We start from the raw sequence: 12,281 nt of genomic DNA, 5'->3' as shown, positions 1-12,281 counted from the left end.
AAAAATGTCATGAAGAACCTAGGGGCAAGACAGGAATAAAGACACAGACCTACTAGAGAATGGACTTGAGGACATGGGGAGGGGGAAGGGCAAGCTGTGACAAAGTGAGAGAGTGGCATGGACATATATACACTACCAAACATAAAATAGATAGCTAGTGGGAAGCAGCCACATAGCACACGGAGATCAGCTCAGTGCTTTGTGACCACCTAGAGGGGTGGGATAGGGAGGGTGGGAGGGAGGGAGATGCAAGAGGGAAGAGATATGGGAACATATGTATATGTATAACTGATTCACTTTGTTATAAAGCAGAAACTAACACACCATTGTAAAGCAATTATACTCCAATAAAGATGTTAAAAAAAAAAAGGAGACTTCTTTCTCCATTATATATTGTTTCATACAGCTTAAATATGCTTTACCAGATACATACATTATGTTTTTTTAAACTTTTTGAAATAATTATATTCACTTGCAGTTATTAAAAATAATAGAGAGATCCCATGTATCCTTTATCCAGTTTCCCCCAATGCTAATATCTCGCAAAACTCTAGGACAATCTCACAACCAGGATATTGATATTGATATAGTCAAGATACAGAACATTTCCATCACCACAATGATTCCTCCTGTTGCCCTTTTATAGCCACGTCCACTTTTCTCCACTCCCAGCCCCTTCTTAATCCCTGGCAACTGCTAATCTGTTCTCCATTTCCATAAAATGTTGATTCAAGAATTTTTATAAATGAATATAATATGTATAACCTTTTGAGATTTGCTTTTTCCACTCAGCATAATTCTCTGGAGATTCATCTAGATTGTTGCATGTGTCAACAGTTCATTCTTTTTGTTGCTGAGTAGTATCCCATCATATGGATTTACCAGAGTTTGTTAAACCATTTGACTGTTGAAGGACTTCTGGCGTGTATCCCAGTTCTTGGCTATTATGAATAAGGCTGCTGTAAACATTCACGTACAGGAGTTGTGTTAGCGTAAGTCTTCATTCTCTGGAATAAATGCCCAGGAATGCAATTCCTAGGTTGTATGATAGTTAATGTTTAGGTTTTATTTTTTTTAAAGAAACTGTCGAAGTGTTTTCCAGAGTGGCTGTGTGATTTTAAATTCCCAACAGCAATATATGAGTGATACCTTTTCTCTACATGCTCAACAGCATTTGATACTACCACTCTTTTTTATTATAATCATTCTGATAGGTACACAGTGATATTTCATTGTGGTTTTCATTTGCGTTCCTCTAATGGCTAAAGATACTAAATATCTTTTCCAGTTTATTTGCCATCTGTACATATTCTTCTGTGAAACGTCTCTATGCTCTTTTTTTTTTTTTTTTTTGCCAATTTTCTAACTGGGCTGTTTTTGTTAAAATGTTGAGTTTTTGAGAGTTCTTTATTCTAGCCTTTTGCCAGATGTGTGGTTTGCAAATAATTTCTTTCTCTCTGTAACTTGGCTTTTCATCCTTTCAACAACGTCTTTCACAGAACAAAATTTTTATTTGATAAAGTCCAATTTATCCATTTTCCATTTTATGGATCACACTTTTGGTGTCAAAAGTTTAAGCGTGTCTATCCCTCCACCAAATACCACAGTCCTGATTACTGTGGTCATTTTAATAAGCTTGGAATCAAGTAGACTGATCCTTCCCACTTTGATTTTTAAAAAGAAAATTCTATTTTCTTTCCCTTTGCGTATACATTTTAATATTATTTATTCTATTAAAAAACCTTGTGGAGATTTTTAAAGTTCTGTTAAACATGTGTATCAGTTTGGGGAGGACTGACAACTTTATTATGTTGAGTCTTCTAAGCCATGAATATGGCAAGTCTCTCCATTTATTTAGATCTTCCTTGATTATTTTCATCAGTGTTTTGTAGCTTTCAGCGTACAAATCCTGTATGTGTTTTCTAAGATTTACATCTAGGTGTTTGTTTTTTGAGTAAATGTTATTGTATTTTTAATTTCAATGTCCACGTACTCATTGCTAGAAATAAAATTTATTTTTTGTATGTATTGTGTATCCTGGGCCTTACTGAACTCATTTATCAGTTCTTGGAGTTGTTTTTTGTTTCGGTTTTGGTAGATTCCTTGGGATTTTCTTAGTAGACAATCATGTCATCTGCAAATAGGAATAGTTTTATTTCATCCTTTCCCATCTGTATGTCTTTTATTTCCTTTTCTTGACTTACTGCACTATGCTGAATAAAGGTAATGAGTGTGGACATCCTTGCCTTGTACCTGATCTTAGGGGAAAACCGCATTCGGTATTTCATCATTAAGTATAATGTTGAGGAAGTTCCACTCTATTCCTATTTATTTGAGTTTTTTTTTTATCATGAATGGGTGTTGAATTTTGTCAAATGCTTTTTCTGTATCATTTGACATGGTCATGTGATTTTCTTCTTTAGCCTATTAATATGGTGAATTACATTGATTTTCAAATAGTGAACAAGATTTGCATCCCTGGAATAAACCTCATTTTTCATGGTGTATAATTCATTTTATATGCTGCTAAATTCTATTTGCCAATGTTTGTCAAGGATTTTTTTGGTCTATATTCAGGAGAAGTATTGGTCTGTAGGTTTTTTGGGTTTTTTGGTTTGTTTTTTGCATTGTCTTTGGTTTGGTATCTGGGTAATACCAGCTTCTTAAAATGAATTGATAAGTGTTCCCTCCTCTTCTATTTTCCAGAAACCCTTGTGTAGAATTAGTGTTGACTCTGCTTTAAACATGTGGTAGAATTTTCAGGTAAAACTATCTGTGTCTGAAGATTTCTTTTTTGGGAGTTTTTAAAATTATGAACTCAATTTCCTTAATAAGTATAGAGCTATTCAAGTTATCCACTTCATTTCCGGTGGATTGTGGTAATTGTGTTTTTTGAGGAAGTGGCCCACTTTAAGTTGTAAAATTTACGTGTGCAGAGCTGTTTGTAGTACTTCTTTACTATCCTTTTGATGTCTACAGGATCTGTAGTGATATCCCCTATTTCGTTCTGATATTGGTAATTTATGTCTTCTTTTTTTTTCATTGTCAGTCTTGCTACAAATTGTCAGATTTATTGATCTTTTCAAAGAACCAGATGTTCATTTCACTGACTTTTTTCTACTGTTTTCCTGCCTTCAATTTCATTGATTTTTGCTTTTATATTTATTATTTCCTTTCTTCCGCTTGCTTTTGGTATATTTTGCTCATTTTTTCTAAGTTTTACTGAGGTATAATTGACAAATAGAATTGTAATATATTTTAAGGGTACAGTATGATGACTTGATATACATATACATTATGAAAGGAATTCCACCAACAAGTTAATTAACATATCTATCACCTCACAGAGTTACTTTTTTTTTGGTGAGAATACTTAAGATCTACTCTCTTAGCAAATATCGAGTATACAATACAGTATTATCAACTACAGTCACCATGCTGTACATTAGATTCTCGGAGCATACTTACCTTGTAACTGAAAGTTTGTACCCTTTCACCAACTTCTCCCCATTTCCCTCACCCCCTCAGACCCTGGCAACCACCATTCTACTCTCTGTTTTTATGAGTTTGACTTTTTTTTTTAAGATTCCACATGTAAGTGATACAATGCAATATTTGTCTTTCTCTATCTGGCTTATTTCACTTAGCAGAATGCCCTCCAGGCTCCCCACTGGGCCTTTGCTGATGTGGATGTGGGTGAGGCCACGGTTTTTTTCCCGTAGTGTTTGGCTAGAGTAGAACAGTTTTTGTCTAAAACTGTTTTGTCTTGCTAGGGTGTCCCTTTCCTAGTCCTTCAGCTACAAAGAGCAGGCTTTTGTTGGTTTTGTTTTGTTTTGTCTGCCCTTGTTGGCATTTCTTGGTTGCCAGCTTCTTTAGCTCTGAGTCTGGGATATATGAAGCAAAATAAATAGAACTAACCCAACTAAAAATGTAAAAGACCTGTGTGTTCAGAAACTGTAAAATATCAATGAGGGGAATTAAAGATGACCTAAATAAATGGAGGCTATTATTCCACATACCTGTGTTGAGACTAAACAGTGTAGAGTCAATTCTCCCCCTTATTATATCTGAATCACAATCGCTACTACTTTTTTTGAAAACTGACAAGGTTTTATACTAAAACATACATAGAGATGCAAAGGGAAAAGAATAACCAAAGCACTCTTCAGGAAGAATAAAGAGAAAACATTCTCTAAGATATCAAGATTTATAAACTAGAGTAATGATGATGGTGTGGCATTCACGACAAGAGACATAAATACACCAAAGGAACAGAATTGAGAGCCCAGAAGTTGACTACACATAAATGGGAAAATATTTATAACAAATATTTTGGTTATATAACAGTGCAGAGATAATTGGAAATCCATGTGGAAAGGAAAAAATATAACCTCTACCTCACACTCTGTACAAAAACCGACTCCCGGTAGGGAATAATCTAAATGTAAAAGGCAAAACAAAGCTTCAAGGAGCTATTATAAGAGAATATCTTAATTCAAAGGGTATGGAAAGATTTCTTAAACAGGAGACGAAAAGCACAGACCATAGAAAAGTAGGGAAAAGGGGACTGTATAAAAATTAAGAACTTCTGGTCATCCAAACACACAACTGAGAGAGTAAAAAAGCAAGCCACAGAGGGGAAAAAATTTTGTAATACATATAACTAAAAGGCTTACATCCAGAATATGCAAATAACTCCTATAAATCAATAAGACAAAGATAAACGATCAAATAGAAAATGGGCAAAGAAACTTCACCAATGATATCCAAATGGTCAGTAAACATCATTAGTCATCAGGAAAATCCCAATTAAAACCTCAATGAGATGCCACCCCACATATGCCAAACTTTCTGAAATTAAGAAGACTTTTGATACCTTGTATAAATAATAATATAGAGCACTGGATCTCTCATATACTGCTATATTAGTCTGTAAATTGGTACAACCACTTTGGAAAACCATTTGACAAATGGTACATTTAAATATCTGCATATTCTAAGACCTAGAGATTCCATTTCTACATATATACCCAAGAGAAATGCATGCATACGTACAGCAAGAGCCTGGAAACACCATTAGGCCCAATGTCCATCAACAGTAGAATGGATTAAAAGAATAGTAGAATGGATTAAAAAAAATAGTAGAATGGATAAATTGTGATGTATTTATACACTGGATTACAACACAGCAATAAAAATAAATGAACAACAGTTTCCTAAAACTTACGTAATGTTGACCAAAAACACCCAAACATAAAAGAATATATACTCTATACTTCCACTGGATAAATTCTGAAAAGAATTAAGTAAAACCAAGCAGTGGTGCTTAATAATACATGCTTATAAAGACAAAAAAGTTCTCATAAAAGTCAGATTATTGATTATCTTTGGTGATGGAGGAAAAAAAGGAAGCTATTGGAAGGGAGCACTGATGAAGTATAGGTAAGAGTCTACTTCTTGACCCAGGTGATGGTTATATGGTTGTTTGTGTCATGAAAATTCACTGAGCTGTATGTTTTTGTTTTCACTGAGCTGTTTGTTTTCACCCTGTATGTTTTCAATTTCACAATTTAAAAGTTTTTAAAACCTCATTCAAATGAAATCTTTCAAAACATTTACATTAAGTCTTTATGATTTTTAACACTGAAGTTTAACACTATAAAGTCCTTAGGGCTAGCAGTATTAAAGTTCATAAAATCATAAAAGGAACTTTTCCCAATTACATATGTGCTCTTCTCTCAAATAGCATCAAGAAATAAGTGAACATGCACCAGAGGAAGGTACATAATGTACTACGTAAATATTCTGCTTAACAATCTATACTCTAACATATTTTTCCTATAGATGTTATCATCCTATAGCTAAATGATGAGTGTTTCTTCAGAATAACTGGTATATGAAGAAAAAAAAAGTCAACCCAAAACAGCATATTCATTGTAGCAGCTATGATACTATGGTAATAATTTGAAACAATTATATTTCAAGTGGACAGATAGGTTTGGTCTCCCTAGAGTATTACAGTCTATTCAAAAATTCAATATACTTAACACAGTATATCTTTTCATATCTTTTCTCCATCTGATGGTGGAAAAATTATGTTTCTATTTATGTACATTTTCCATTTAGATAAAAATGTTATCTGTTTAAAAGTGTCTTAGAGTCACAGATAACCTGAGGTTTCTTTTAGGGAGCAAACAATGAAAGACAAAGGCACATGAGGATAATGTTTCTAACCCTTTCCCAGAGCCAAGCTTTCTCTGACTGATGAATGAAAACTGATAGTAACAGAATGCCACCTTTTAACAATTTACTGCTTTAGAAAGGTAATTATATAATAGGTAATTTTGTAATTTTATATAATACTACATTAAGAACTCCTACAAGTCAATAAGTAATGTAGCCATTTTTTAAATGGATAAAAGATACAAAAAAGTATATAAGAAATAGTCACAGAAAAGGTAAGAATGGCCAATAAACACATGAAAAGATGCTAAGACATTAATAATAATTAAAGAATGTTAATTAAAATATGATAACATTTTCCTATCAATTGGCAAAAATGAAAAAGATCAAGAATATCCAATGTTGATAAGGGTACGGATAGATAAAAGTACTTATATACTGATGGCAGGACTACAAATTGGTACAAACTTTTTGAAAGGCAATTTGACAATACCTATAAAAATTTTAAACACATACAGCTGCCCTAATACCCAGCAATCCCATTTTTAAAATCTATCCTATGAAAAAATTAGTATGAGTGTGTAAAGATAAATTTATAAGGATATTTGTTATAGCACCAGCATGGGAGAATGAATAAGTAAATTTTGGTGTATATATACAATGGAAATATCAAGCACTCTTTTTTTTTTTGCGGTACGCGGGCCTCTCACTGTTGTGGCCTCTCCCGTTGCGGAGCACAGGCTCCAGACACGCAGGCTCAGCGGCCATGGCTCACGGGCTCAGCCGCTCCGTGGCATGTGGGATCTTCCCGGACCGGGGCACGAACCCGTGTCCCCTGCATCGGCAGGCGGACTCTCAACCATTACGCCACCAGGGAAGCCCTCAAGCACTCTTTTTAAAATGCTGAATATCTTTGTTACTAATTTGGAAAGATGTCCAAGATGCATTAATAAGCAATGCAAATAAGCTGCAGAAAAATATATATGGCATTTCATTTTTATTTTTGAAAAAAGACTGCACATATGCATGTATATAAGCATAGAAAAAAGTCTGCAACTACATACAGCAAACTCTTAACAATGGTAACCTCTGGAGGGGAAGAGAGTTTTGGTTTGGAGATGAGGAATAGGAAAGACTTATCTTTTATTTAATCCTCTGCATTGTCCGAATTCATTTTAATGAGCATATATTAATTTTTATTTTTAAAATAAGGATGTATTTAAATATAACATTTATTGAGTTATTCATTTAGCTGATTTACCCAATTGGGGATTAGTTTACTATTTAATATTTTATGAAAAGTTACTTTATGGTCAGAATGAGACAATTCTCTTAGAACTTCTAAAGGAAAACAAACAAAAAAACAGAAAGCAGATTCTTCACCAAAGTCAGCATCAGTTCATTTTAACTAAGGGATAAATTAAATCTAAATATAATGTTTGAGATTAGTAACCAACACAAAGCACTTTAAACAACAAAGACAGTGAAGTTAAACAAAGATGAAAACCCACCTGGACTATATCCAAAACCATGCCAGCTGAGACTGTTCCAAAGCCAGCTAACAAAAATGGCACAAGTATCTGCAGTGCCATGACACCACTGGACTCCTTTGGTAATTTCTGGTTTGCTTCCACAATGACATCTTCATCACCATCTCTAGATACATCTTCATCTTGTAACATGGCCGTAGTTTCTGAAGCCTCCCTTCCATCACAATAATTGTAGTTGGCGTAGTCATCATACTTCTGGCTACAGCTTGATGGCGTGTGCCCATTGTTGCCATGAAAAGATGGCTCTGAGAAACTGTGATATTCCATGTGTTGTTCAGATCTATTACTAAAAGTTTGTGCTGCGGTTGATAACCCATCTTGCCAAATGCTATTTCCTTTTTTGTGCCTGTCTTCCTGGTTTTTCTGGTAAATTACCGGAACCATACTCAACAGTAAGTTTAAAAACTTATCAGATTGAATTGTATTTAAACTTAAAGTCCAGTCTACAAAACCTCCTCCACTACTTGGACCACCACTTGTTCTGTTAGTAATAGATCTTCCTTTACTATTAGTCATATTGTCATCGCAAAAGACCCTGTACGCCTTAGATCTCAAGCTTCATGAACCACAGCAGATGAATCAGAACCACATGAATGCTGGTTTAAATTAAGATGTTGACTTCATTGTGTAGAAAACAACGTTTCCACTAACCGAAGATGTTTAGAAGTTCCACAGAGGGATTGGATCTGGAAAAACAAAATAAAATAGTTTTTAAAAGTCAGATTAACTATCTTGATACTTCATAATTAAAGGTATAAAATAACACGTGTTCTTAAACCAACCCTAATGTACTGACATTATACCCTTTAGGCTTAACACATAACTGCTTTGTACACAGAAATGTAGTATACAGCTTCTTTGTGTGTTCTATCTCGGTTAAAAATGTTTATCTTCGTATACTTTATGTAATTAATACCCATGTAAAGTCTTCAAATGTCTCTGAAATTCTACAATAGACAAAGTTATTAAATAAAGTAATGGCTTCCATTACTTATACTGAGGTCTCAGAATCAAACTGCTACAACCCTTTACATATGCAGGCACAACAAAGGTAAAGTATATGACATTATATTTTAAACATATTAAATAATAATCTGTGTTACTTTATTTACAACTTAATATACATTTTGTTATTAAAATATGAAGAAACGATGATAATGTTTGCCATGAAATTATTTGATAAATATCCTAAATAGTGTACATGGCATTTACTTCACATGTAAAATTAGGCTGATGTCATATTTGTAGTTTCTGACATACAAAAAATTCATTATAGTTGATTTAGGAATATAATCCCTCTGTTACCTAAGAAATAACCAAAATGAAAAGGGATTACAAATATTCACTTAATCCTATTTTGCAAGCCAACCAAAAGAAAGCTTGCAATGCACTTATCACTTAATGCCCTTCTCAAAGTCAGCTCTGACCCTTAATCCCAGAGTATGCTCCTGATTGGCTGGTTATGGACAAGATTCTCTCTAAAGATCCTGAACTAAAGACACAGATACATTGTGCAAGCTGGTTTGAGAGTGACAGGCACTGAAGTTGTGAGGTCATACATCACCTGCCCAGGTAGAGAGTCTGACTCTTGGGACAGCTGCCACCACAGGTACGTACGTTTTCAAAGTTATTAGGGTGGGTCTAAGGCCTCAGGTGTTTCTCAGGAATGCCCAGCCCCGTCTTACATTTATAAGAGCATCCAAGATCAACAAATTGGCTCTGATTTGGTAAGGGATAGATGGCCCACTGCCTAACTGGACTGCCCACCCACCAAGCTAGGCTAAGAATTGTTGCTACAATACTGCTGCTTTTAATGAAAACCATTCTATTCTTCAATATTTGTTTTCAATTTCTTAGAATATCGATCTCCTCTCCTTGGATAGGAAGATCAATAACAAGGAATGGCAAAGGGAAAAAGAAAAGGGACTATGTTGGGGACAAGTGGATGCTAGGATCTGGTTCATCTATTTCATCATTCACTCACTTTCCTTTCTTCCCTCTTATGATTATGGAGGGGTCTGGGAATTCCTGCTGGGGAATAGTCTTAAAATATAGATTCTAGGACTCTGGACCTACTGACTCAGAATATATTTGAGGCATATAAACCTTTTTTTTTTTTTTAAGCTCCCCAAGTGATTACAGTACAGACATCCTGTGGACCTGCAGAGAATCCGATGAGATTAAGTACTAGTTGCCATCTTTGCCACTTGCAGGCTGATCAGTATGCAGACAAAGGCAGTGTTTAAAGAAAATCAAAGGAATGGAAGCAATGTCCAGAGTGAAGCAAAGAAGAACTCAAGCAGTCCACAAAGAGGAAGAAAGCCAGAACAGCTGCCTGAGATGCCTGAGAACTTTCCATGTAAGAAGGGCTCAGCTGTATGTCTGGAACTTATGAGATTTCCAGCAGCCTTACATGAGTCAGATTGAGTGGGTTTCTGTTCCTTCAACCAATTCACCTCTTTTTAAGTAGTGAGCATTTCACTGCCCCAAAGAGATCTCTAATCAAACAAAAAAACAGAGCAAATCTCAAAGAGATAAAGCTTTAAGACAAGTCTGAAGGGCCAGTGATGGATATAGGCAATTTCTTCTTCCCCTTGAAGCAGAATTATAAGGGTAATCAAAATGGAAATGCAGAGAAATGTAGATAAACAATAAAGAGAGATGACAGTGTGTATATCACCATTCAGTCACCATTCAGCTCAAAAAGCATGCTCAGGAAAATTGACCAGCTAACACTAAACAGGAAAATGGAGTGAGGAGTGAGGAGAAGGTTAAAAAAAGAGGAATTTCCCAAAACAAGTCATCTCTCTTAGAGTATTTGCAGGACATGGTTAAGCACATAGTCCGCACTGAGTTGGCCAGCAGGATCCAGATGCAAAGACACATCCAGCTCTTACTTTTGCCCCTAGTATTCTTTCTTTAGAAGGTTAGATGGAGAGGTGGATATTCTGTACACAGGGCCACTGTGCGCAGAGACCAGATAGAGCCTTTGGGTAAATTTAAAACAGTACCTCCCGGAAAAAGGAAGCCACAGGAATGGAGTCTCCGGCTGGATTTCAGCCCCCCTCCACGCCCTCAGCCAAGCACCTTCAGGCACTGCAGGATCTGCACAACCTTGAACAACAAGACTGGGCAGCTGGGTGAAATGGTAAACTACGCTTAAAGAGCATAAAACAAACAAACAAAAAACCACATTTTTATTGTTGTTTTCCTCAGCATCTTTCCCCAGTTTTTCAGCTTATGGTATTTCCATCTCCCACGTAAAACCACACTTGCCCTGTTCCATGAGGTTCTGGTAGGACTAGCATCACAGTCCCCTCCCCTCCAGACCACATAATGACAAGTGCCTGGAGCAGGCCTGAGTCCTACCCTGGAATTTCACGTATTTGTTGGCTTATTATTTCCTGAATGGCTACTAGATCCTGGGGCTGCCCCATTAACAAAAGAGGCACTATTCTTGCTTCAAGGATTCTTCCTTGTAGTGGGGAGGAACAATAATCAGGTGAGCAAATAAATGAGATAATTTGTGGTAAAGGCAGTGAAGGAAACAGTTGATAGAGCAAAGAGTGAACGACTTGCAGGGCTACTTCAGAGGGGAAGGCCCCTGGAAGGGTGTTTTCTCACTTTCTTTTGGAAGGAAATAATTCTGAAGCTGTCACTCTGTCTTCCTCCTCAAAAAGCTCCCTCTACCACCACTACCACCACCACCACCACTAACACTTGGAGGAAAGCTCATGTGTGTTAGAAAAGGATCCACAGAAACAGAGAATCAGAGCTAGGAGATGATGAGAGGGTTCTGACATCATGATAAGAATGTCTATCTCATTTATTTAAAGCCCGTTCCATCTCTGTTCTTCCCAATTATATGGGCCAAGAAATCTCCACTGCTTAAGCTTGTCTGAGTGGTGTTTCTGTCCTAACATCTGTTTTTTAAATAATGCAATTTGGAAGTACTAGGAATTACCTTGCTACCAGTGCATGCCACGGACCACATACCACCGTCTTGCACTGAGGAAAATGTGTTTATTTTTATTTATCCTTCATTTTATCCAGTTAATGAGTGATCAGTTATTCTAATGCTTGCATATTGACAAGGTCTATTATCTCCCTTAAAGACTCCTTAAATTTTCTTCCTTTAAAGAAATCACTTAGAAACTCACTGAATAATGGTTACAATCAAAATACTTTGTGGTTGATTTAAAATAGGTAATGTACACATATGCCACTAAATAAAAAGTTGGTTGGGTTGCTCTATATTGTTATTCATCCATGAATGAGTAAAAACAACTAAAAATTTTAAAAGACAAGTGAATAGAACTGGGCAAAGTTTCCCCTGGTTTTAGGTGCTTTAAGTTAAAGAATACCAGTGGAGATATTTATGGGTTACTCTTTAGCTACCTAATAGGTAATTTTAATCTAGTACCAACATAGCCGAAAATAAACAGTGTCTTTAAAAGTTCAGGTTAGCTTAGGTTTAAATTCTCAATTCTCTTTGTAAGTTATAGAGCAAGCAATCTCTAGGAAAAAGGAATCCACTACTTTATTTGC

The 12,281-nt window shown here is 35.7% G+C and overlaps 1 protein-coding gene across 1 annotated transcript in view; it reads right to left on the bottom strand.

Annotated features, from left to right (window-relative positions):
* SLC41A2 (solute carrier family 41 member 2) overlaps window positions 1-12,281 on the bottom strand; it is a 136,140-nt gene that overhangs the window by 104,923 nt on the left and 18,936 nt on the right. Inside the window, exon 2 of the mRNA XM_060164613.1 lies at window positions 7,695-8,419. Within this exon, the coding sequence (XP_060020596.1) occupies window positions 7,695-8,249 (555 nt within the window). The 5' untranslated portion in view covers window positions 8,250-8,419. The remainder of the gene's footprint in view (window positions 1-7,694; window positions 8,420-12,281) is intronic.

This window comes from Lagenorhynchus albirostris, chromosome 11 (genome assembly GCF_949774975.1).
Source record: "Lagenorhynchus albirostris chromosome 11, mLagAlb1.1, whole genome shotgun sequence".
NCBI classification, from domain to species: Eukaryota; Metazoa; Chordata; class Mammalia; order Artiodactyla; family Delphinidae; genus Lagenorhynchus; species Lagenorhynchus albirostris.
This window is presented reverse-complemented; position numbering and strand designations above follow the sequence as displayed.